This window comes from Raphanus sativus, chromosome 9, assembly GCF_000801105.2.
Source record: "Raphanus sativus cultivar WK10039 chromosome 9, ASM80110v3, whole genome shotgun sequence".
NCBI classification, from domain to species: Eukaryota; Viridiplantae; Streptophyta; class Magnoliopsida; order Brassicales; family Brassicaceae; genus Raphanus; species Raphanus sativus.
Window position 1 is genome coordinate 27,603,094 of NC_079519.1, and position 27,243 is coordinate 27,630,336.

The 27,243-nt window shown below is 32.6% G+C and overlaps 4 protein-coding genes across 7 annotated transcripts; 3 read left to right on the forward strand and 1 right to left on the reverse strand.

Annotated features, from left to right (window-relative positions):
- Window positions 1–125: 125 nt before the first annotated feature.
- On the reverse strand, window positions 126–23,076 carry LOC108827671 (long chain acyl-CoA synthetase 3). 4 transcript variants are annotated; one of them, XM_056993421.1, is made up of 27 exons: window positions 22,921–23,076; window positions 22,667–22,825; window positions 22,069–22,523; window positions 16,282–16,438; window positions 15,642–15,709; window positions 15,297–15,363; window positions 14,393–14,486; window positions 12,273–12,331; window positions 11,616–11,697; window positions 4,214–4,332; window positions 3,768–3,831; window positions 3,602–3,691; window positions 3,415–3,471; window positions 3,176–3,224; window positions 2,997–3,073; window positions 2,848–2,887; window positions 2,676–2,770; window positions 2,416–2,583; window positions 2,150–2,260; window positions 1,979–2,066; window positions 1,829–1,895; window positions 1,674–1,749; window positions 1,468–1,585; window positions 1,017–1,402; window positions 761–943; window positions 541–660; window positions 126–397 (listed from the first exon to the last, which is right to left on the reverse strand). In XM_056993421.1, the coding sequence occupies exons 11-27, from the start codon at window positions 3,798–3,800 to the stop codon at window positions 359–361; spliced, it is 1,797 nt and encodes a 598-aa protein (XP_056849401.1). In that variant the 5' UTR covers window positions 3,801–3,831; window positions 4,214–4,332; window positions 11,616–11,697; window positions 12,273–12,331; window positions 14,393–14,486; window positions 15,297–15,363; window positions 15,642–15,709; window positions 16,282–16,438; window positions 22,069–22,523; window positions 22,667–22,825; window positions 22,921–23,076; the 3' UTR covers window positions 126–358. The 4 variants fall into 4 exon arrangements, with proteins under 4 accessions (XP_056849401.1, XP_056849402.1, XP_056849403.1 ...); XM_056993422.1 differs by having other exon boundaries at window positions 4,214–4,341; XM_056993423.1 differs by lacking the exon at window positions 4,214–4,332.
- LOC108825179 (replication protein A 70 kDa DNA-binding subunit B-like) lies at window positions 9,202–11,319 on the forward strand. The gene is made up of 9 exons (XM_018598508.2): window positions 9,202–9,348; window positions 9,426–9,690; window positions 9,774–9,870; window positions 9,945–10,066; window positions 10,166–10,250; window positions 10,326–10,455; window positions 10,588–10,769; window positions 10,862–10,985; window positions 11,074–11,319. The coding sequence occupies exons 1-9, from the start codon at window positions 9,202–9,204 to the stop codon at window positions 11,317–11,319; spliced, it is 1,398 nt and encodes a 465-aa protein (XP_018454010.2).
- LOC108825178 (replication protein A 70 kDa DNA-binding subunit E-like) lies at window positions 12,246–14,548 on the forward strand. Its single transcript, XM_018598507.1, has 10 exons — window positions 12,246–12,392; window positions 12,470–12,734; window positions 12,812–12,908; window positions 12,975–13,099; window positions 13,164–13,248; window positions 13,350–13,503; window positions 13,587–13,777; window positions 13,865–13,988; window positions 14,065–14,259; window positions 14,375–14,548. The coding sequence occupies exons 1-10, from the start codon at window positions 12,246–12,248 to the stop codon at window positions 14,546–14,548; spliced, it is 1,557 nt and encodes a 518-aa protein (XP_018454009.1).
- LOC108825177 (uncharacterized) lies at window positions 16,465–22,062 on the forward strand. Its single transcript, XM_056993424.1, is given in 5 exon segments — window positions 16,465–18,538; window positions 18,646–19,983; window positions 20,088–21,164; window positions 21,260–21,801; window positions 21,803–22,062. Coding segments are annotated over 5 exon segments (4,113 nt in total). The 5' UTR covers window positions 16,465–17,571; the 3' UTR covers window positions 21,992–22,062.
- Window positions 23,077–27,243: the final 4,167 nt, after the last annotated feature.

Below are 27,243 nucleotides of genomic sequence, written 5' to 3' on the forward strand. Positions count from 1 at the left end.
GTTTTGAAAAATTGACATCACTTGGAACTTTTTTCCTCAAGTGTGTTTATTTTCTACAAGAAATTAACTTACTAAATGTAGTAGTTAGATATAAATATAATTAATCTATTTTACTAATAAGTAAATCTACTAAAAAAGACAGAGAATTTTATCACAACATAAAATACAAATGCACATAATTATATAAAGATACATCTTTGTTTACAAGCACAAAACAGCCTTATGTTATATTTTTTGTTCTTAGGATACAAGCATAAGTTTGTAACACAACACAAGACATATAACAAATAGAAATATATAACCGGAGACTTGCCCAACAAATTCCTTTTCACACTGGCTCCATAGTAGTATAAAAGCTTCACTTGTTTGCCTTGTTATACATTTCATCAATCTCTTTCTGCGTAAACAAGAACAGAGGTTAAGACAATTCAATCCATCAATGCCGGAAACATCATCATCAAGCTTAGAGAGATATCTGTAAAGTTTCATTATGTAGCCTGAATGTGTTGTTTATGTGAAAAATGAAAATGAAAGATTTACCTGATAGTACTTGAGAAGCTGAGGCCTTTTCTTCTTGTAAGAAGGTGTGATGAGATCTCTTTCCATGTCGAATGGAACTGTGTCCAAGTGAACACCTTTTATCAGCTCAAATCCCTTCAGCTGTAAATAATTTTGATTAAAAAAACCCCACATTCATAGTTAAAAGATTGTTATAAGAAAACAAACAAGAATTAAGAAGACTCATGAATAAATTACAAACCTTTTTGTCTTTGGCTACTCTATTGAACTCTCCAAGGATAAACTCTTTGGTCTTTTGGTTTTGACAGATAGTCTCAAAGTCTCCTGAAACGTTGTGTTCTTTAGCCCAATGTTCGATCTGTATCTTGCTTGGACATACCACCGCCACTAAGTAAGACTCATAGCTGTTTCCATATACCCATATCTGCAAAAATATATTAACAGATCAGTTTCTACAAAAACCAATTACAAAAAACATTAACCGGATGGACTATTACCGATTCAATGGCGGCTACGTGGCTGTAAATGTTCTCCAAGTTCTCAACCGCAACGTATTCTCCTTGTGAGAGTTTAAAGATGTTCTTCTTTCTGTCGATGATTTTCATGGCTCCATCAGGTTGCCACTCACCGACATCACCAGTGTGAAGCCATCCATCAATGAAGACTTCTTGAGTGAGATCCTCACGTTTGTAATATCCAGAGAACAAAGTCTTTCCTCTTATGCAAATCTCTCCACGTGGCTTGCTAGCAAGAGCGTCGTAACCCATCTCTGGAACTGACTCGAGCCTTATGTCAACGTTTGGAACCGGTGGACCAACCGTTCCAAGCATTTGAAGCTCATTTGGTATCGACACAAATGTCCCACCACAACTCTCCGTTAGACCTGCATAATATTTCATTATATTAAGACTAAGATTTGGATTTGTTTTTTAACATTCTTGTTCATACCGTATCCTTGAAGAACATGAGCACATGCGACAACTCGAAGGAAAGATTCGATGTGAGCTGCAAGAGGAGCTGCTCCTGAGAGTATTAGACGCACTCTTCCTCCTAAACCTTCTTTTACCTGAAAGAATTTAAATGTTCAAGATTTGGTTTTATTCTAACAATCAAAAAGTTCAAGATCAAGAGAATACATATCATTTTAATTCAACCTTTTTAAATACAATTTTGTCAAAGAGTGGAGCTGCTTGTTCATGAGGCTTTCCTTTCACCATGTTACTATGTTTGCTGAAAAAAAAACATCAAAGGGTTTCAAAAACAGAGATTAATATCATAAAACATTGTATCTGAAAATGATAATACTTACTGGTTGAAGGCGAAGTTAAATAAGGTCTTCTTTAAGAAACCACCATCAGAAAGTTTCTGCTGAAGACCTGAGAATTAACATAAACAGAGAAGAACTGTTAAGAACAATGTTTCTCAAGTTTTTGTAAAACTAGCCTAGCAAAGTATTTACCGTTGTATATCCTCTCTAGCACACGAGGAACAGCGCAGAAAATAGTCGGTTTCAAAGCAGCAATGTCTTCAACTAAAATCTTAACATCCTGAAGAAAACAGATTATGGATATATAAATAAGTCCATTATGAAACAGATTCTGTAATCAAAAGAAACAATTCTATAATTTACCCCTCTCCAAAATCCTATGGAGGCTGCTTCATATATAAACAATTCCTCAATCACGCGATCGAAGATATGAGCCAGAGGTAGATATGAGAGGTAAACATCTTTACTGGTTAACTGTAACATTTTCGCATGAAACAAAGAATTTATTATAAGTTTACAAAAAAAAACAAAGAATTTATTATAATAAACCATTATATATATATATTGAAGAATAGGATGATATATACAAAGGTAAGTTTTTTATTTTATTTTATATAACAGTAAGTTACCTCTTCATTGATAGTTTTAAGCAACTTTTTAACACCTTCAAGTAGATAAATAATGCTCTCATTTGTGAGCAAGACTCCTTTAGGATCACCAGTTGTGCCACTTGTATACATTATGGTGCAAATATCGCTTCTTTTTTTCTCCGGTAACTCAAAATGTTTACCTTCACCCTGCAAGTAACATAAAACATTTCACAAACCCAAATATTGTTTATATAAAGGTAGAATTATAAAATGACATATATATATGTGGATTCTCTTACTAGCTTCAAAAATTGGTCCCATGAGTATATCGATAACCCGTGCCTCTCAGCTTCTACTCTCTGCACATTTGAAACCTCCCCAAAGCTCACAATATCTGTTCCAAAAAAAAAATTAGGCTTTTTTCATTCATTGGACTTTTCATCACATAGTCAAAACACAAGAAGAACTTACTCTTCAAATATGTAGTTGAATTTGGAGCTGTCTTCAATAACTGGAACATCGAAAAGAGGAACCCACAAAGACAAAAATGTTTTATTTAGCTAATGAAGAACTTGCATGATCTTATAACCTAATCAAATCATTGAACAATAACAAGTTACCTCAGAAATCTTTTTCTCCTCAGAAAAAGCAAGCGAAACCTCAGCATGACAAATGATGAATTCTATTGCTCCAGCACCTAACACATGAACAAAGTTTCAGCTTAAGTGATCCAAAAGTTTTTTACATTCACATGACATTGCTTGTAATGGGAAAAGATCCAACAAATTTATGTACGTACCAAGAGTGTCATACAGAGGTACACAGTAGAGTCCATGAGCGTTGCAAGCCTAAAATCGTATATATAATAAAACATTGGGTTTAAGTGGCGACATTCGTAAAACATTTCCAAGAAACTAGATTTATTACTGTTCATAAACATAGTTTTTTTTTTGTAAAAGGGCATTCATAAACATAGTTTCTGGTAACCACAACTATATATTAAAGCTCAATCAATATGATATGTTACTCTCGTATTACCTCCATGCTTATAATCCATTCAGGGCTGTTGGCGCCATAAATACCACATTTCTCTCCCTGCGGACCATAAAAGCAATAAAGTTAAGATAATTGAGAAACTCTAGGTAGATGCATTTACTTGTATATAAGTTACATAAGTCAAAAATGTTTTTTTTTTAACTGAAAGTCAAAAATGTTGTGGAATTACTTTTCCAACTCCAATAGTCCGGATAGAGTTTCCAAGCTTGATCACTATATCATATACTTCTTTGTAAGTTTGCCATACATATTTACCAGCCTGTTAGAACAGAACACGAGTTGTTTGAAATAATTATTCTGATTAAAAGTTGGATAATTAAATGCTGATTTCTTACTTTTCCATCAGCAATTTCTCTACGGCCAAGCATGGGATTATCTGGAGATTTCTCTGCAGATAAGCTGAAACCAAAACATAAATTAACAACGAGCATTCGTATAGTTTTTTTGTGTTGTTGTAAATACCAGAGGCACAAGGCAACAGCTTCAGAAAAAAGTATTCTTTGTTGTTATTAATATCAATGAACAGAGGCACACAAGGAACTGTTCACAGAAAAAGAAAACAAACACAGGAAAAAAATACCATCACCAAGAACTCAGAAATTGATTTTTATACCCACACAAATTTCACCAGAAAAACTTCAAACTTATAGTATAACATTAAGATGAAATAATGTAACAACCAAGAAAGTCAGGAAAAATGAATATATCAGTGAAGCCAAACAGGTGGGACTTTGATAGATAGTTTGTCCCACGAGCTAGCTAGAGAATAAAGATATCTAACCGGAAAATATCCCAGCAACTGAGGAGATCATCGGCCGGTTCAGGAAAACCGTCTTTGGCGTAGATACTCCGGTAAACCGAACCGACCGACGGACTTCCTCCATCGACGCCTTCTTTTCCCTTCTCAACCTCAACAATGAACCGATCAGTCGTCATTAGTAATTATTTATCTGCGTGTTTCTCTGTCTGTGTATATAGGTTTGTGCGTTATATAATATGGATGATGGATAGTTTCGTTGAATATGTAGAAGCAAGCACCCTTTTTAAAAAAAAAAATGCGTTCTGAATGATATAAACTTATATTGGGGAAAAAGATTTGAAAGACACGGGGTAGCTGACCAATCCTCAATACTTGAAATAATGAGACACTGTTATCGACTAGTCATAACGAGATGATAAAGTTTTGACCAAGTACTCAAAATTAAGGAATATAACATATATTCCGATTGGAAAAAGTTACATACGCTGCCAAAAAAAAAGTTACATACAGTTGTAAACGGAAATATAAAGAAAGCATAGGATTGGGATCCAAGTAATGGTATTCGTTTCTTTCTTTTTTTATAAAAAAAAATGGTATTCATTTCTTCCTTCATGAGTTCATGTTATACCTCTTTGACATGGTATTCATGTGATTATTAGATCATCTTCTATGTATTCCACTAGGTCTTCTTCGAAAATAATGGAATTCTATAATAGAGATACGATTATCTCTAATATATTTTTCTATTTTTTCTTTAAAAGAAATATTTTTGATATAGTTTTTCTATTTTGCAAATAATACATCCCCTATATATTATTTTAGGAACACTTAAAATAAATAACCTTCACTTGATGTGTGATTTACATGAGTGCCATTTCCTATGTGGCAGCCTCACAATCACTCTCACTCTTATTTTAAAACAAACCTTAGCCTTTTAGAGTTATTACATATTGTGCCATTGGTATATTTTAACCTATAATTAAATTGACATAATAATTTGTTCAAAAACAGAAAATTATAAACCTTAATCTTCCTAGATGCCCCACGGTCGAATTAATGACAATTAATGATATTTAAGTTTCAGAAAATTAATGGAATATATTAATGGTATTGTTCCTCTGATTTCTCGATCTTCTGTTATAAATCGGTTAGTTTCCGAGATTATGATCTTTTTAAAATCAATCTCAGGGTCAATTAGTGCCAAATCCCATGTACATTCTATATTTAACTGTGCATTTAACATTCAATTTATACATACAAAGATGAAATATCAATTTATACAACAAAATCGATTGATGGCAATGATTGATATTTTAAATTCGAGTTCTTAATGCAAATACTATAGTTGCTTTCTTCTTCCTATTTGATGATCCCCTTTGTATGTCGATTTTGTTGTGTCAAAACTGTAATTTTTATATGTCAAATACTATAGTTCTTAATGCAATTTTTATTTTATTTTTTCGTACGTTGATAAATGCATAAATTTATTTTAGGAGTCAAAAATGATTATTGATTGAGTCATGATTGTATGATTTACTAAAAATAATCTCAATCTTAGTTTCCTAAAATAAAAAAAACGTGATTTTAGAATGATTACTTGAAGGCATAGAAATAATTTTGGTATCAATTTTAAATGAAATTAAATCTTTATGAGTGGATTTTTTTTGTATAACTAATATTTGCAATATGTTTACAACACAAAAAGCATTCAAGTGATATGAATTGGAGAACAAATAATTTATTATTAATTACATAATATTTTAAAAAATAATGGTGATTTACTAAGATATCACATTAACCCTAAACCAATTTTTTAATTTATATAAATATGTTGTCTTGCTGACATTGTTTTTTATCATGATAAAGTCGATTGAAGAACTTGATTAACATTTACTAAAAATAATCACAATCTTAGTTTCCTAAAATAACAATACGTGATTTTAGAATAATTACTTGAAGACATAGCAATAATCTCGGTATCAATTTTAAATGAAATTATATCTTTATGATTCTATTTTTTTCAAAACAGCCAACTAAATTCCGTTTAATTTTGGTGATAGTAAAAAGGAAATTAGATTATGTTACCAAATGTATCGGCGTTGAATGAATTTCATTCAAGTGATATGCATTGAGAGAAAATAATTTATTCTTAATTACATAATATTTTTTAAAAATGTTGGTGATTTGCTAAGATATCACATTAACCATAAACCGGTTTTGTATGTATATAAATATGTTGTCTTGCTGACATTGTTTTTTTTATCATGATAAGATCGATTGTAGAACTTGACTAACATTGATGGGTTTTCTAAAATCATTTTTGAACCCAATAATATTCCAAAAATCTATGTTTTCGGAAAGAAATAGATCATTTCGTTTTGTGAATTTGGTAAATAAGTGTGTTTAGTTTCGTAATCTGATTCTTTTTTATTTCTCTCTATAGGATTACAAAGTAGGAGTTCTGAAGAATTTTTTCACATCATTTGTAGTTTATCATTTTTTTTGTTTCCTTATAGTTTGTTTCTTTCGTATTTTACTTTTTCTATTACCTACGTTTCTTTTAATATTATTATTATTATTATTATGAAAACAGTAATTTTATTGCCTATGTATTGTTTTATCTTAAATTCATAGTAAATCTATATAAGTCTTCGCATACTCTTATTTTATTTTTTCCATAAATTATACTTCATTTACACTTAACCAATAACACAAGCTTTTTTTCAAAAAAAAAAAGCTTACAATATATGTACCTACACAATTTTGACAGCTATATATATCATTATATCTAATATTTGTGACTAAAACTTTTTGCTTTATAATATATTTATGTTAAAAGTAATAATTTATTCTATCTTAAATTCATAATAAATTTATCTAAGTTTTTGCATACTCTTATTTTACTTTATTTTCCATAAATTGTACTTCATCTACATCTAACAATCACATAAGATTTTTTTTTCAAAAAAAAAAAAAACAAATAAGCTTACAATATATATACCTACATAATCTCGACAGCTATCATTATATTTAATATTTATGACTAAAACTTTTTTTTATAATATGTTTGGGTTAAAAGTAATAATCTCTTTTAATCATTCACTCCGCGTATGGTCTGAAATATTTTTTTATATTACAGTAATGTCGTCATTAAGTGTGTTGCTTTTAGAATAACACACTTGTTCATGTATTCCATGATTTATGGAATTCTACAGATGGAGACATTGTATTTTGTGTTTTACAGTTTTGGAAAATTTATTGAAGAGCAGGTAATATATTGTAATTTTTTAGGAACGTATATATATTTTGTAGATGATATTATCTGTTACTTTTGGTAATATTATTTTATATTCTAGAAAAGTCGATTGAAGAATGTTATTAACATTAATGGTTTTTCCAAAATTGTCTTTGATCCCAATGATTCTAGGAATCGATGCTTTCGGAATGAGGTAATGCGTTTATTTCACAGATTCACTTAAATAATGTGTTTACTTTCGCTGCTTTGTCACTTTTTATGATCCTAATAGGATTGCAAATGGAAAGTTCTGAAGTCACTATTCACTGCAGATGTTTTTATCGATTTTAATTTATTTTGTTTGAGAATTTTTATTCTGAAAGATTTTATTAATTGATTGCTTATGTTTTGTTTTATCTTTACTTCGTAATTGATTTTATATTAGTTTTTGATCATTCTTATGGTTCTTATTGTTTGTCTTCCATTACTTATAGGACAATTAAACTAAAATACAAACAACTTAAAAAAAGAAACCATGATTGATTTGTTAGTGAAATGCGCAGTTTTATCTAAATTTTAATTTTAAAATATGTATCATTTTATCAATGCAATATATCTTTATAATATCTATTAATTCATAATAATAATCTTTTTAAATTTACTCACTCCGCGCAGGGCGCGGGTTATCACCTAGTTTTATTTGATAAAAGTTGAAAATCCCATTTGTTTCAACCTTGATATGATTTTCATAAATTTTTAATACTATCTAAAGTAGAGAATTCTTTAGAAATTATGTAAATAAAAATATGCTAAGAGACAATTTTGTAAATATTATACCTCTATAAAGTGGAATGGTATTTTTAAATATAGAAGGGGAAAACAATTTCAATATTAGAGAAAGAAATAGAAGTTTGAGTTAGTTTTACTATATTATAGTAGTATACAGAGTTAGAATATCAATGGATTGGAGATGCTTATATATTTTTAGTGACACAGATGAAAGACAGAGAACGACCTCTAAATCGTTTATCAATACTATTAAAACAGAAGGCCTTTTTTTGAGGTCACCTTCTGTTTCCACCATATTTACCATTTTGTGCCATTCAGTTATTTTAAAGCTATGTTTTTATTTAATGCTTTATTTTACTGAACAAATCGGATGTTTTATTCGGAAAAAAAGATTCTGTTGTTACAATTCCTATCGGTTCTATTTAATATAAATCTTTATCTTCTATTCATTAAACAATACATGAACCAAAACATTTGATCTTTTATATTCAGTTTATCAGTTCATATCAGCAATATAAACATTCGTACACCTTTAAAAAAACGTCTTATATAGTTAATACAATTTGTGAACTAAAGTTTTCTTCATTGTTTTCTTCAGCATTGTTTTCTTCATTGTTTCACCCTAAATACAAATCCAAATAAACAAGAGACTATATTCAAATCATTGTGCCTTCTTATTTTTAAAAATACACTGATGATAAATTTAAAGCAACAAACGCAATCAACAAATCTTTCGTACCGTTCCAAATCCATTTTCAAATCACAGCTACATTATTCTATCCTATCTACATTTAACAACTTAACACATCGAACAACAATAAAAATATACTGTTGTAACAATAATGTGTAGATCCGTGGAATATTCTTAATTATCACCTACTTTATTTTTTTTTTGTTTATAACTGATTACCAGTATATATAAGACGATCAAAACGCAAGTTAAATACATACTAAATCCTCAGTCTTTCTATCGCTATACATTCTTATGGATTCCATGATCAAACTCAGTCATTTATCTGATGTTAAGCCTTTCAAATCTGCATGGAGTGTTAGAGTGAAAGTAATTCATAAGTGGACATCGTTCAATCACCAAACTGGTGCGACTCTTGAGATGGTTTTAGCAGACGAAAGGGTATGAAGCATCAATATTTACCATTTAATTTTATGCTTAATATATGTAATTTAACCATTAATCTTTCCATTTATTAGGGTCACAAAATCAAGGCCATTTGCAATCAAACTTTACTGCATCTATTCGAGGGACAGTGTGTTGTTGGAGAATGGAAAGTTATTACTAACTTCCAGTTAGTTTCAGCAACTGGTCTTTACCGACACACGAAACATGTTTACAAAATGGTTTTCCTGCAGCAAACTAAAATAACGGATTGTGATATCATTTGCCACAACATGTTTCTCGAGCTCCAGGATTTTACCAACATTATCAATGGACCGCGTGACACATCTGTTCTTATTGGTAATCTCTTTTTCTTTATGTTATGTTTTCATTAGTGTATATATATTAAGAGTTTGATATAAATGACATTATTTGCATAACAGATGTGATTGGTGAAGTCTTGGACTTTGGTGGTCTTCAAATTGCTCAGGTTTCTCGAACAGAAATTAAGAAAGTGGAGTTTACACTAAGAGATATTAGGTATGTTTTATTTACGCATGAATTAAACATGTTATTGTTGTTTTTTAATTTGTTTTGTTTATATGTTCTATCAGTGATCAGCGACTTAAATGCTGCCTTACTGGAAAATATGCTGAGATTTTGTCCCAAAATGTCAAACAACCAACCATTGGAGATATTTGCCTGATAAGATTCGCTAGAACAGGCATCTACAAAGGTATCGGAGTATTGTATAATATTTTCACCTTTACTTTTGTGTGATATTGAAGGTTATCATTCTGTTATAATCCTAAATCATTTAATGTTTGTGTATCAGGAGAGTTGTACTTATTAAATGCATTTGATTCTTCATTGGTGTTCATAAACCCATATATCAAGGAAGCACAATTACTTAAACAAAAGTAAATTGCCTCTCACTATTAATACTTATTATTCTTATGTATTACAATGTCTGATTTTGTGTTTTTTTCTTTTAGGTTTAATGATGTTGATAACTCTCTTGGTATCTGTCAAATTCCTAATGACGAGATCCTGAACCAGGAAAAGCAAAAGAGATGGTCCCAATATCCATTCTTAACTATCCAGGAGATGAAACACTTTGATAAGGTTTAGTTCTATTAGTGAAACCAAAATAAAAGTATATACGCATATACAGAAACACTATATAGATCGCAAGTATCTTTATTAAAGATGAGCTAAAATGATCATTATTTTATACTAATTTATTGTTTTTTACAGGGTGAAAATTGCAGAGTGATTTGTGCTGTTTATGCTATTGATACTGTCAGTGGATGGTATTTTGTTGCTTGTGTGGTATGCCACAATAAGGTTTTCAAAAACATGATATCATTTGATGATAACGGTGGTCAAAGCTGGTGGTGTGAGTTTTGCCACCGAAATGTTACAAAGGTCTCAGCGAGGTGAATTATTTTCCATATAAATTAGCATAAAAATTATTTTTTTGCGAAAATTTATTCTAATATATCTTTATTATATTTACTTTTATATTCAGGTACAACTTAGATCTGCTTGTGCAGGATCAGACAGGCGAGTCTAAATTCACACTGGCAGACTCACTTGCAAAATACATTCTGAAAACTTCTGCTTCAAAATTGGTGAATGTTTTATTGGATGAGGTGATATATTAATTATAATCCTTTACTTATTATACTTTGCAAAGTATTGTTTACTATATGTTAATATGTTATTTTCTACTTTTTCCAGGTTGAAAATCAAAACATGTTACCACCTCAGTTAGTGGAAATTGTTGGTAAAAGTTATGGATTTGGTATTTCATTTGATGGAAAAGAAAAAAATTCTGAAGATGGAGTTTTTAATGCCATGAAAGTTTGGACTCTGAGTGATGCTATATGGAAAAAAGCTAAGTATCTCCATAAGGAGTCAATCAATTCAAAGAAGAAGCAGTGCACAATTCACATTTGCGAGGTTGAAGAGAGTAAAAGTGGTTGATTTTAATCGCAATCTGTTTTATTTGTTTAGGTGTTTTTTCTTTTTCTTATGGTATTTGGTTGTTTTTTTATTTGGTTTTTAGCATTACTTTTATAGCTTCATGTTTTATCAGGATTTTTTAATTTTAAATAAAGATTGATTTATTCAAAATATGTTATTAATACTATTATGCTTATGAAATAAAATCTAATTCAGCAAACACCAATAAACCGTGCATATTCACATCACCTAACTAACCATAATCAGTTCCATTCCTAATCTATTTCTAATACTAAAGATTGAATGTCGTTTCATACCTTATGTTTCCTGTGTATTGTCAATCATCAGGCATCTCTCTTTTTTCCTCATATATATAAATATATTTCCGCCATATCAAAACTGTAAAAGAGAACAACATCGGTATACTGTTATTGCAGTTTCATGTAGAGATAATAGATGAATTTATACCTTTAAATTACATAGATGAATTTATCATATATAAAACACACAACAGTAGTTTATACGTGGAGTATCTGAAAATATATATTTTCTAAACAGTATAGATATTACATTCGAACAGTTTTTTAAGAAACTGTTAGTATACGTATATATATGTATAATAAATTCAAATAAAGATTAGTTCCGAATTATATAATCAAGTTTATGAGTCAATACCAAAATATAATAAGAATATTCTGCGGATATAACAAATAATATTCGTTTAGATTGGTTATCTTCAACCAAAGTATAAAAACAAACAAATCGGAACACCGCAAATAACTGCATATATTCTCTAAACAGAATTCAACGTGATTAAAACTAAATGATTTTACTAAATTAATGGATATTCTCTGCGTAAAAATATACCTGACCTATTAGTATATATATAGCATGTCAAACCGTGCAATCAGATGCATCACTCTGCGATTAATAGCAATTATTCAAACATGAATTCAAAGCAAAAGCTGGTCTACCTTGATGAGATTCGTCCATGGAAGACTTCTTGGTTTATTGAAGCCAAAGTTCTCCACACCTGGAAACCATCCAATACCAACTTTGGTGAGAGTTTGGAGATTGTCTTTTCAGACAAGAAGGTATTAAGTTTTTGATTATCTCTAATACATCGAAAACAACTGGATACATACTAATCATATTTTTATAATTATCTCAGGGGTGCAAGATTCATGCAACATGTAAGAAAAACTATCTGAAATCATTGGGAGAACAATGCAAAGTTGGTGAATGGAAAACACTTTACAACTTTCAAGTGAGTGCAGCAGGCAAACATTACAGACCAACGCAGCACATGTACAAGATCACTTTCATCAATCAGACGGTTATTAAACCCTCCCAGTTCAAAAACGATGACATTTATCTTTCTTTGGCCACATTTGATTCTGTTATGAGTGGAACGATGGATAATGATATATTAATTGGTAATTTTAAATTATATAGATTTCGATCCTATTGAATAGATCTTATATAAATTAATATGTTTAACTTTTTTTACTAGATATTCTTGGACAAGCTATTGAAGTTGGAGAGATTCAAACTCTCCAATGTGGTGGGAAGGAGAAAAAAAAAATAGAATTCCAACTAAGAGATATCAGGTTGACTATTTACGTTTAAGTACACATTTATGAGATCAATATTTACGTTTGATATTTTTTTTGAAGTGATGAACGCATACCATGTTGTTTGTGGGGAAAGTTTGCTGAAGCTATGGAATCTCACAGAGATGAGGCAGAGTTTGGAGTTGTTGTGTGTCTCATTCGCTTTGCAAAAATAGGGGCCTTTAGAGGTATATTTAATATTGTTACATTGTTCACCTTATAACTATTAATGACTATAACTTCTCTTTTTAGGTAATCTACAAATCACAAATGGTTTTGATTGTTCACAACTGATGTTCAATCCTAACATAAAGGAAGCAGAGCAACTAAAAGAAGTGTATGAATTTAATTACTTTTTGATGTCGATTGTTTATATGCTATAGTAAGAAGATTCTTTATTTATAGACTAACTATTATTTATATTCATACGAGATGTAGGTTCAAATTTAATGATAATTCTATGAGTATTGTTGACACAAGTGAAGAGGGCAAAGAGATTGTTGCGCAAATCAGCACTGGAACTGGCCAGATACAATCAAGTTGGAAAGCTTATGAAGATAAATCCTTATCTGAGCTACTGAGTTGCAAACAGGTGGACATATTACTTTATCTAAATCTGTTATTTTTATGTAAAACTTTATATTAATATTATGTGACTAAATATATTTTTAACAGGTTGATAAGTGCAAAGTTGTTGCTACCATCAATGCTATAGATACCAACTATGCATGGTATTATTTTGGATGTGATTTGTGTCAAACCAGGACTTATAAAAGACTTGAGGATGATATAGACGCTGACATCATTACCCAGCCTTTGTTTTGGTGTGAGAAATGCAATAAGAATGTCCTTAATGTTACACCAAGGTAATTTAGCCTACTGTTATTAACCAATGATCATTTATTATTGTATTTATATATCTAATTTCATATTTTGTCTGATTTTCATATTAGGTTTAAGCTCCATCTGATTGTTAAAGATGATTCAGCTGAAGCAAAATTTATACTTCTTGATTGGATTGCATGGCCAGTTATAGGAGTACAAGCTGAAAAAATTTTGAACGGTTCTTTGAATGAGGTAATTTGAAAAATTAAGGCATTCGATATGTTTAGTGTAAGTCTTTCAGTCTAAATTTTTTCGTTATTTTTACTAGGTTGAAGATCCTGAGTTGTTGCCTGATTGCGTTACTGATATTGTTGGGAAGACCTACAAGTTTGGTGTTACAACCGAAAAAGGAACTGAGTCTTTTAAAGTCCTTAAAGTATGGTCAGTATACAACACACTCATGGTTGATTCTCAATCTGATACAATTACTGGAAAGGAAACTGCAGTGAATTCAGCTTCAGAGGTATTTTATATGGAATATCAATGGTTAATTTATAGAAATCTAATTGTTAAGTTCTATCGACATACTCATGAAATATGATTTGGGTTGTGTATACTTATATTTTTCGACATTCTAGGTGTCTCTGTTGACTTACAGTGATGAGAGTTCTAGCCGGATGACAACTCCTAAGCGATCAGTGGATGACATTGTTGACATTCAGGATAACACCTCTACTTCAAAGTCCCGTCCTGTCAAAAGTATCAAGATTGAGAAGATGAGCACTGAGGAACTAGGCCGAAAGAAGAACTAAATATGCTCTATATTAGTTCTACCTATCTATTAGTTTTCTTCATTTTTTTTAATAAGCGTTTGCTAACGCATTTGTTTTAGGAGGTTTTAATTTGTCATGGTAGCTGCTTTTTAAACAATATTCTTTGGATTTATTTCCTAATAATTATGGATTTTTTTGTTACCTCTGTTACTATATTTTCAGTTTGAAATATCATAATTGATTAACATATATAAATTAAGACCAAATATTAAAACAGAGCCCTCTGTTTATATAAATGATAACCGGCAATACTAAGGTTAAAATGGAGAAGTAAAATAAACAAAATATCATTTTAGTACTACCATTCCATTTCAAACAATATATAAACAAAAATCACTACAATTATTTTGTAGATCTTTTTGATATATTGATTGTGTAAATCTTTTTGCGCGGCCATATATGGATTTTTTGAAAAGTTTATTTTGGTTTTATAAAGCGTCTAATATTTAATAAAATAAACAAACAAAATCTTAACATATGTTAACAAAATCGAAGAAAATATACTTTATAATATACTCTAAATAAGGGTTTTCCAGAACGTGAATTTTTTCAGATCAATCATTCATGGATAATCCGGAGAAAGACCACACAGGGATCCTATCATCTGATCAACCATTTCATACAAGAAAACGTAGAACAACTAATGATGAGAACGATAATTTGCTGAATAGGAGTCACAAAGATATTAGGATATCAGGATTGGTGTTGGAAGATGTCACAAACATACCTCGACTGAATGGTAATTGTACTCATATTGGCTTTCTCGCTATATATCTCGCATACTAAATGTGTACCTGCAATTTTTTCCATGTTTATAAGTTCAGTTTTGGTCTACTTGCAGATAATCAATGGATACATAGTATAATGGATCGGTTTTGTGTGACTTTTATTGTTTCAGGTCAATCGTCCATTGATAATCAAAAGAAAGACGACACAAGGATCTTATCCTCGAGTCAACAAATGAATACAAGAAAACGTGGACCAGATAGAGATGAGAACGACAATTTACTGAATAGGAATAGAAAAACTAATAGGAGAGAAAGGGTGGTGTTTGAAGATGTCACAAACATACCTCGAGTGAATGGTAATTATATAGTTTATTATCGTTGTAGTTATACATCTCGCATAATAATTATGTACCTGTATGGAGTTGAGGAAGATTACACATATTTAGAAACCATGTTCTGTTTTAGAAAATTATTGTGACAGTGTCTTAAGTTCAGTTTGGCGTAATTGCAGACAATGAACCAAGAGTAGATATTCATCCAACTATTCAGAACAGAAGAAGAAGAGATGAAGGTTGTGAGTTTATATGAGTTTCTGTTATGTACTAATTGATTATTAAACATATACTAACTTCGGATGTTTCCTTTTCAGTTATAGGACTTAGGAGGCTTAAGAGTTTAATTAGGCAAACACCAGTAAACCAAACAAGCAGCAGTAGACAAGGTGCAGTAGACTCACTAATTAGCATTTGTTCGATTATCAGAATTCAGAAATATTTGATCATAACTAAACCCTTAATACTTCTTAAAGTAAATTAACATGTGTAACTAACTTTTCAGCTCAAGTACCGATTCAAACTAGCAATGCCAATTTCTTGCCACCACAGAAGAGACATTTAGACAATCTAAGGACTAAATATCACACCAAGGATATTGATAAGTCTCCTTACTCAGATTTCAAGACAACACCAACCAATCAGTCCATACCTTTAAAGTTAATTTTTGGCAGGATATCGAAGGATCTCACCAAGAAACCTCAAAGTGGTAGAGTTGTCTCACCAGGGGTTCTTACGCCACCTATATCTTCTTCCACTTTTGGCAAACTTTCACAAACTCCATATGTTGCTTCCACCAGTATGGGCTACTGCAGAAGTAAGAGAAAATAATTATTCTTTATTTATTTCACGCATAAATCAATACTATAAAAATATTTATTCTGTTACATATTTTTATAATGTTGCTTTTTTGGATTCAGAAAAATGTCTACAAGACATCCAGCGTTCAACTCTCAAAAGAAATGAACAAAGGTCCAGTTTTCGATGTATCTATGTTGAGCCTAAGAGATTATTTGGAACAGATGATCTAAATTCCAATGAAGGTATATTTTTTTGTATATCGAAATACTAACGATCAAATTTTATAATTTTATAGCTTTGTAAATCTAACTGGAAAACAATGCAGATGTAGCAGAAGTACATTATAATCAGGAATATGATCTAAGCAGTGAAGATAGTGGTGCATATTCTGATCTCTCATCTCATTCAGAATATCTATTCAAGGACGTAGGATTTGAGGAGTTTGACTTTCAGCGTGTTGTTACAATACTAAAAACCCGTGATGCCAAAAGAAGGTCAAGTAAAATTAGATCCACATTAACTGCAACCCTACAAACTATTGGTAATTTACACATACAAATCAATTATTTTTATGATTATTTTTTTCTTCATATCATTGTATACCCAACGCTCAAACGTTCCTGTGTTTGAAACAGCATATCTCGATGAGGGAAATCCAACTTTCAAATGTGAATACTGTAAGGCCAAAATGTGGTATGGTGAACGTCTAGACCGGAAGACAAACACAAAGAAGAAACCTATTTTCTCACTATGTTGTGGACAAGGACAAGTCAAGCTGCCTTTGTTGAGAGAGAGTCCATTAGTTATTAAACAGTTGCTCTATGGGAAAGATGAGAAAAGTCGATACTACCAGAAAAACCTAAGAGCATTAAACATGCTGTTTTCATTTACTTCTCTCGGTGGCAAAGTGGATCGCTCGATTCCTAATGGTCATGGTCCAAAAACTTTTACATTGCATGGCGAAAACTACCATTTGATGGGCAGTATGAAACCAAATTTGGGAGATCTGGCTAAGTTTTCTCAGCTATACATCGTCGACATTGATTCCGAGGTTGATAATAGAGACTCGGTTATGAGGTATATACAATAACCTCCAGCTATTTGATAATATTTATCTGATCCTTACGTGTATAATGATACAATGATGTTTACTTTTTTCAGCAAGTATAACTCGGAAGCGGATAAAAGAAAAAAGTCTGACTTGCGAAAAAAGATTATTGAGGATATTATCAAAGTTCTTGACGATGTTAATCCCTATGTGCATCAGTTTCGACAGGCACGTGAAAGATTGACCATGGAACCCAGTGAAAAGTTTCATATGAGGATTGTGAGTAATCGTGAGAAAGATGGACGGACTTATGATACTCCAACTGCGTCAGAAGTTGCTGCTCTCATTCCTGGGGACTTCAATTTAGAGATGGACAGGCGTGACATTGTTTTAGAAGAGAAGCAAACGGGATGGTTGAAAAGAATTAGTGAGATACATCCTTCTTATCTTGCACTTCAGTACCCTCTTATATTTACCTATGGAGAAGATGGATTCAGACTCGGAATACAAAAAAGGGATTCTCCTCAAACAGAAAAACTAAAGCGAAAGGATATAAGTATGAGACAGTGGTTTGCCTATCGTTTATTTGAGAGGGATGGCGAGTGTCAGACTCTTTTGCACTCAAGGAGATTATTTCAACAGTTTTTGGTTGATGCATTCACCACTATTGAGACAAATCGGCTATGTTATTTGAAGCTGAACCAAAAATGTTTGAGGTCTGACACCTATGACTCGATTAAACAGGCACAAAACGAAGGGAAAGTTGATATGAATGATCAAGGTGCTCGATTCTACTTGCCTGCTTCTTTCACTGGTTCGCCAAGATACATGAAGAATAACTATCTAGATGCAATGGCCATTTGCAAACACTTCGGTTTCCCTTCTCTGTTCATCACCTTTACTTGCAATCCGAAATGGCCGGAAATCACAAGGTATCTGGCACAGCGGGATTTGAATACAGATGATAGACCAGAAATAATTTCTCGAGTATTCAAGATGAAGTTGGACTCTCTTATGATATCTCTAACCGACAATGAGATACTTGGAAAAACGGTGGCATGTAAGTTTTTTTTTAAAAAAATAAATTATAATATATTCGAATTATTGTATTACTTAATTGGATTTTTTTAAACTACTTAATTGGATTAATTTGTATTTTTTATGCAGCAATGTATACTGTTGAGTTTCAGAAACGTGGCTTGCCGCATGCTCACATATTGTTATTCATGCACCCCAGTTCTAAAATTACTACTACCGACCATATTGACCAGATAATTTCAGCAGAAATTCCTGACAAATCTGAGGATCCAGAGCTATATGAAGTTGTTAAAGACATGATGATTCATGGTCCTTGTGGTGTTGTCAATATGAAATCACCGTGTATGGAAAATGGGAAGTGTTCAAAACTATTTCCAAAGACGTTTACAGAAAGAACTACTGTTAATAAAGAGGGGTTCCCAGTCTACAGGCGACGGGATAATAACCATTTTGTTGAGAAGAAAGGTTTCAAGTGTGACAACAGATACGTTATACCATATAACAGAACTCTGTCTCTTATGTACAGGGCTCATATTAATGTAGAGTGGTGCAATCAATCTGGCTCTATAAAATACTTATTCAAGTATATCAACAAGGGACAAGATCGAATGACTGTTACGGTTGAAGCACCAAAAGAAGGAGGATCTACTGAGGCTGATGGGCCCAATAAGGAAGCACCAGAAAAGAAAAATGAAATCAAAAACTTCTTTGATGGCAGGTACTTTTTATTGTATATGTTTATTCAATTTTGTCACTCAATAACACGCTATCTTTTTATCTACTTTTACATAACATTTTATTTATTTTTCAGATACGTCTCTTCATGTGAATCTTCGTGGAGAACTCTAAAGTTTCCTATTCATTATAGATCAGTGCCCGTTGAGAAAATTCAGTTTCATTTACCAGGAAAGCAGATTATTGTCTTTAAGGATGACGACACATACGAGGAAGTTACAAGTAGGGTGCTGATTCAGGATACCTATCTTCTGGCCTGGTTTGAGTTGAACAAGATAAGTGCAGTTGCTAGAAAGTTAACTTTAGCTGAAATTCCAACAAAGTTTATTTGGAACAAAAAAGAGAGAAAACTGCAAGAAAGAAAGAGAGGTTTCAGCATTGGGAGAATTAATTATGCACCTAAGAAGATTGAGGAAGCATATTATCTACGTGTGTTGCTGAATATTGTGCGTGGACCAACATCCTTTGAAGACATAAGGACATTTAAAAATGTGATCTACCCTACCTTCAAAGAATGCTGTTTTGCTCGTGGGCTATTAGAAGATGATCAAGAGTACATTGATGATATTGTTAGGTCAAGCTATACGAGCACTGCATCCTGTCTCCGACATGCATTTGCTATCATGCTCATGTCCATGACTTTATCTATGCCAGAGAAAGTTTGGGAAAATACATGGGAGTTCCTTTCAGAAGACATACAATATAGGCAGCGGAAACATTTTAATCGACCAGGTATGTAATTTATCATGTCTTTCATATTTGCTGAGCGTGTTTTTCAAAAGTATTTCTATACATCAAATAATATAAAATTAAACTGATGTCATCTATTGGTTCAGGATTATGTCTTAGCGATGCCGAAAAAAAAGAAGGTGCCCTATTGGAGATTGAAAAAATACTGAAAAGCAATGGTACTTCATTGTCAAATTGGAAACAGATGCCACAGCCCTTTCGTGATGTTACTGATTATCAGAATGTTTTGATTCTTGATGAGCTGAGCTACAACCGTGATGAACTAAGGGTTGAACACGATAGGGACATCCTAAAGATGACGGATGAGCAGAGGAAGATTTACGAAGAGATTATGGAAGCAGTCATTGAAAAAAAAGGTGGAATATTTTTTGTTTATGGATTTGGTGGAACCGGAAAAACTTTTTTGTGGAGATTACTATCTGCTGCTATTAGATCCAGGGGTGAGATTGTGTTGAATGTTGCCTCAAGTGGTATTGCATCGCTTCTGTTACAAGGGGGGAGGACTGCACATTCTAGATTCGGTATACCAATCAATCCTGATGAGTATTCTCTGTGTAATTTGCCACCAGGGTCTGATCCTGGTAATTTGGTTAAAGAAGCCTCACTGATTATATGGGATGAAGCACCGATGATGAGTAAACATTGTTTCGAGTCATTGGACAGAAGCTTAGCTGACATTATGAGATGTAAAGAAAAAAAGCCATTTGCTGGGAAAGTAGTTGTATTGGGTGGTGATTTCAGGCAAGTTCTTCCGGTTATTAATGGTGGATCAAGAACTGAAATAGTGCTGAATTCTCTAAATTTTTCCTATCTCTGGAAACACTGTAAAGTTCTCAAACTAACCAAGAATATGAGATTGTTGTCTACCAATATGACTGCAGAAGAGTTGAAAGACCTTGAAGCATTTTCCCAATGGATATTGGATGTTGGGGATGGAGTTGCTGGTGAGCCCAATGATGGTGATGCACTAATCACTATTCCAGATGAGTTTCTGATTATGGATGCAAACGATCCTATAGAATCAATCAGCAAAGAAGTGTACGGAGATGCAACAGCTCTACAGGAGCAGAAAGATCCTATTTTTTTTCAAGAGAGAGCAATTCTATGCCCGACAAACGAGGACGTTAACAACATAAATCAGCATATGTTGGATAAACTAGAAGGTAAGTACATGTTCATCTTCACAAAAAAAATATTATCGTGTTTATTACTTAATGGGACTTTAAGACAAATATATATTTTTTTAATAAACTTTCAGGTGAGGAGAGAACATATTTAAGCTCTGACAGCATAGACCCATCTGATCAGCGATCTGTCAATGATCAAGCTCTCACACCAGATTTTCTTAACAGTATCAAGGCATCAGGTTTACCTAACCACAATCTTAGGTTGAAAATTGGATGCCCTATCATGTTGCTGAGGAATATCGATCATGTTGGAGGTTTGATGAATGGAACTAGATTGCAGATTATAGATATGTCTGACTTCTGTGTCAAGGCGCGAGTAATTACAGGAAAGAAAGTTGGGGATGTTGTTCTAATTCCTAGGCTGTCAATTACTCCATCGGATACAAAGTTACCATTCAAAATGAAGAGAAGGCAGCTTCCAATTTCTGTGGCATTTGCTATCACAATTAATAAAAGTCAGGGTCAATCTCTCTCACATGTTGGAATATTTCTACCACGCCCAGTGTTTTCTCATGGACAACTCTATGTTGCTATCTCTAGGGTTACATCCAAGAAAGGTTTGAAGATTTTGATTGTTGATGAGGATGGAAATCCTCAAAAACAAACAAAAAATGTTGTTTTCAAAGAGATTTTTGAAAATCTCTGAGTTTGATTTAATTTCATACTATGTTTGTTTTTTTATTCAATTTTCAAAATTGTTGTTCACTACATTTAAGTGTGTGATTATCGCTCAGGAATTATTTTTAACTTTAGTAAGAGTTCGTAATGAAAATAACATGTATCATAAACTAAAGCAAATATGACGATCATGTCAAGCTATTCTAAAATTTTTAATCTGTTCTATTATAGTATTGATACTACGAATTGAGTTTTTTATTACCTGTTTAAGTACTAAGCTATCTTATTTGCATGCCTCATCTCAACAGGTTTTTGTCCACAAATCTCCTTTGTTTATTCTGCGACCTTTGTCCGCAAATCTCAGTTGTATTCCTTGAACTTTTTCAATACTCCCGTTGACAAACCTCACATATATGTTTAAACAATAAGCAAGTCAATAACCAGTGAAAGAAACAAACGATTTATCGAAATATATTACTGATTCTAATGTAAAATGAAAATATATGTTTAAGACATAATGTATTACCCATGTATCCAATGATCTTTAGGTGTTTCAGTTTGCCGTACAAAATTAAAAATTGGAGGTTTCCTGTGATTCGCGAACAAATAAAACTTCAAATTAGTCGAAGGAAGCAAACTTATTTTGTTTAGCAGATAAACTTATCTTATGTCGATTTTGTTGTATTACACTTCCTGGATAACAGAACTTCGTATATCCTGAACACAGACAAAAACTAAAATCAGAAACTATCTGTTTCCATTTTATATATTAAACTGATATCACAAATGTATAACTAATGGAGCTGTTTTAGCTTTCTTCTTCATTGGAAAGAGTATGAAATATGTTTGATTGTAATTACCCATTTAAATTAAAGGCACTTCTTCTGTTGGACCTCTCTCCATCATCTTATATGTTCTAAAACGTATTGGTAAACCAAGATCTGAGTTCCAGTGTTGCGGATCGGCTTCTCTTATATCGATTCCATAAAATTACAGCTATCGGAATTTGAAAGCGCGAGCTAATTAAAAAAAACAAAAAAAATTACTTTTAAGAAACAGATTCAAATCGATATAAGAGAAGCGCAAATCAGCGATAAGATTTTGACTATTTCACCTGGAAACGAAGCAGAGACGAATCGGTTAATCCGCCTTTAGGTCCATCGTTGTCTGTTTTTTTTTTTTTGAAACGCTGTCTGAATGTAAAAAAAAAACAGGATGCTGTCGGTAGAAACATATTGAGAAATATGTAAATTTTAGGTTAATGTCCCCTGATTATATTTTTAATCTGGGCTATTATCATTATTTTTGAGAATTTATTTGGCCCATCTTATTTTCGTTTTGCAACTTTAAATATGATAGATACTTTGGCCCATTTAATTAACATAGACATGATGATTCAAACAATTGGAAATATTAGTGTTAATCATTTTAATTATTTGTGAATCATTAGAAGTATACCATCTATATTTTGGAATAAAAATATAATATTTGCATGTATGTAGTTATTTCATGGTATCCATTAAATACTTGGTTTATTTTTTGCTATATTTTAAAGTACGTAAACGCTGAAGAAAATTAATGTGAGTTTTTTTTAAATTAATTTTAAATTGAATTTTAAAAGACCAATTTAGGATATTATATAACCAATAACTTTTATAAATGTTAATATATAATATATTTGTTTGATTAACGAATAAAAATATATTAATACATACTAAACTGGAGTGATATTATTGTCAATTTTATTTTTCACAATTATGTTACATAACATATCACTCCAAAGTATTGTTCGAAATATTATTACGCATATAAACATGATAGATTTTACTATATTATAAAACCAATTATCGATATGATATATATTCATCGGAAACCAACTCCCGCGCTTTCAAAGCGCGGGTCAAAATCTAGTGTATTATTAAATTACCAGGTTCTTTTGCCAGCACACAAGTGCAAGATCGTTCGTTGCTTATAGTATTGAGATTTGACTTTTGAATAACAATAAATAAGATTATATTGCTATTCGAATATTATAACATATGACATTTTAAAACTATCAATAAATTAAAAGCCCATACATTGTGGCTAACCATAACTAAATTAAAAATGGATGTCATCAAAAATTCAGGGTAAAGAAAGAACAAAAGGTGTGGAAGCGGCGTGAGATCGTGAAGTAAAGAAAAACATACAGCTTAGATGCAATATAATGATCAGAGCATTTTCAACTTCACTCCATATTTTACTGCAAAATAAAATGAAAAATAGAATAATGAACAAAAAACTCATTATTTCGTATATAGAATAATCACCTTTTTTCTTCTTCGTTATTCCATTCTCCACGCTATTTTACAGTAAAATATGGATAAAATTTGAAACAGATGGACAATTTCATCACACACACGCTTCTGGTACTGCAGGTTAAGTGTTTCGAGATGAGAATGGTACTTATCATGGTTCAACGCAAGCAAGAGGAAGAAGAGTACAAGAGGCTTTAGAGAGTGAAATACAAGCCATTCTTATGGCTTTGCAACATAGCTGGAGTTTGTGGCATCATCAATTCATTATGGAGAGTGACTGCGAAAAAGGCAATTGATATATTGAATAATAAGAAGATGCATTTTGGATACTACAACTGGACAAGAGACATCAAAACTTAGGTCGAGCAAATTTCAGGAAATCAGATTCCAATGGTCCAACAGAAGTGCAAACAAAGTGGCTGATAAGTTAGCAGTGAAATTATTTTTGGGAAAATTGTTTTTGGCCCAAAAATTGAAAATAACTAACCTAATGTAATACTACCCTTAATTTCAATTATAAACTCAAAATTACAATTAACAAAAAAATTGTTAAATATTGAAATATAATTTTTAATTAAAATAATGAATATAAAAAAACATTAAAAATCCCCAAATAAAAAAACCTAAACGTTGTAATTTTAATTAAAATAATTTTTTTTTGTGAAAAATCGACTTTTTAATATATAGAAACTGAATATTTCCAAATATTTTATTCTCATATTTTTTATCTGATTATATTTATCCGTAGAGTTTATATTTACTATATGTAGAATATAGTAAACATGTTTAAAATCGAGTTCTACTGGTTTTAGATTTCTAATAATATGTAGATTCCGATTTCCACAGGTTTTAAATTTATAGTAATATGTAGATTCTAATTTCTACAGATTTTAAAATGATAGGTTAAGCGCGGAATGTGTATTTCAAATATTTTTAGATTACTATTATTTACATAGATCAGATATGTTTTTCTTTGAGTAACTAAAGAATTCATTGATTTAAAATCTTAAAATGGGCTAAGCCCAGTACATGATAGATGGGTTTTCGCAATAGAGTCAACAAGCCCGTTTTGGGATCTAAAAAGGAAACTAAAACGACACATAAGAAAGGATGAAGAGAGAGAATCGATGTCCGACAAGACGCCGTAGAGTTCTGTCGGTCCCTGTTTCAGAGTGATCGCTTTAACTAGCACTTGAGCATCTGATCGAAGCCAGATTGAGGTGAAGCCCATAGAGGAGGCATGGAAGAGAGCATCGCGGATCGCGATCGCCTCCGCCATGTAGCCGAGGAGACGAAAGATTGAGATCTCCCTCCCCTACTGATTTCGTTGGAGGAAGCATCGAAGAAGACCCATCCCATCCCAGCGTGCAGGGAATCGGCTTTCCAGGCCCCATCTGTGTTATAGAGAATCAGATCGGAGGATAGCCTGGTGAGAGAATCTAGGATCGGAGGCCTCGTCGCATCAGTGGCCCGTGGAGAGGTAGCAATTGGTTGAACCCGTTACCATTCATGTGCCGTATGTAGTGCTTTACAGATGATATCAGAAGGTGCCGAGCCCCTGTTCACAAACAGAAGACGATTCCGGCTTACCCAAATAGCCCAACACACCCAGGGGAAGATATTGATCGTGATGCCGATGGGAGGAAGGTTGATTGTTCGGGATAAGTAGGAGAGTTCTTCAACAAAGGACGTACAGCTGGAAGATTCGATATTAGAACTTCATGGTATTCTCTCCCACACCTCCCGGGATGCTAGCCAATGGAAGAACATGTGTGTTGTCATCTCACTGCTTCAAAACGGCAGCAAACAGTATTTGTCCTCATACCTCTGCGCTGGAGGTTCTCTCCTATTGGTAGTGCGTTGTCAAGGATTTTCCAGAGGAAGAGCTTTAGTATTGGCGAAGCTCGGGGGGGGGGGGGGGGTCCAAACAAGTTTCTTCCACTCTATCGAGCTAGCAACATACGTGACTGGTGATGAGCTAGCAGCAACTAAGACATGTGAAGCATAGCATGTCTTCGTGGAGTAGATTCCTGACTTTTGTAGTGGCCATATGTAAGAATCCCATGTACCTAATTTGCTTGGTATAATCTGTCGAATGAGATGTACTAGATCAGGGAATAAAGTATTGAGTTTTGATAGGTTCTACTCCTTAGTCTCTGAGCATAGTAGGTCTGCTACCAGTAAGTCATGGTCCTGTAAGGTAGAATGTCCAAACGGGCGCAGATTGTCTTTATGACTGATTCAGGAGTCTCTCCAGACACTAGTAGAATTACCATTCCAATAGATTTACTCAGGTGGTTAAGCAGCAAGACCCTCCCCCATAGGATGCATTTCCAGCCGTGTGAGGATCCAGTACATGACGGGATAGTTAGAAAATGTTGGCTGTGACAATATTTTCCTAGTAAGATGCGAGCAAGTAGGCAGTGAGGCTTTGCTAGGATTCACCAAGCAATTTTCGCCAGTAAGGCTTGGTTGAAAATCTGGACGTCTCTAAACCTTAGCCCTCCTAAACTCTTTGGGGTAGTTAATTTATTCCATGCTACCCAACAGATTTTTCTACCTTCCTCACTGTAATTCCACCAAAATCTAGTTAAAACTGACTGAATTTGGTTGCACAGGACTACTAGCAGTTGGAAGTAGGACCTAGCTAATTAAGGAGAGGATAGGGGAGATGACGGATTGTAGCATTGTCATTTTCCCTGCCGTAGAGAGGAACCTAGACGACCAACTCATAACTTTTTATTTCATGCGATCCACGATAGAGGCGAAGAGGTCTTTCTTCTTCCTACTGAAATGCTCAGGAAGGCCCATGTATTTCCCAACACCTCCTTCTTTTTTAATACGCAACTGTTGTTTGACTCTAGCACACACCGTATGAGGACTTATAGCTGAAAAAAATATAGAGGATTTCTCTGTATTTATCTTTTGTCCCGAAGCTAGTTCATAATCACTTAGGATATGTAGTAGAGTAGAGCAACATTGATCATTGGTTTTGGTAAAGAACATAGTATCGTCAGCAAAAAGTAGATGATTAAATTTTGGACTCTGATTGGAGACTCTCACTCTCGTTAATAATCCATCTCTTTGTGCTTTTGAACACATGCCGGAGAAGACCTTAGCACACAAAATGAAAATATAAG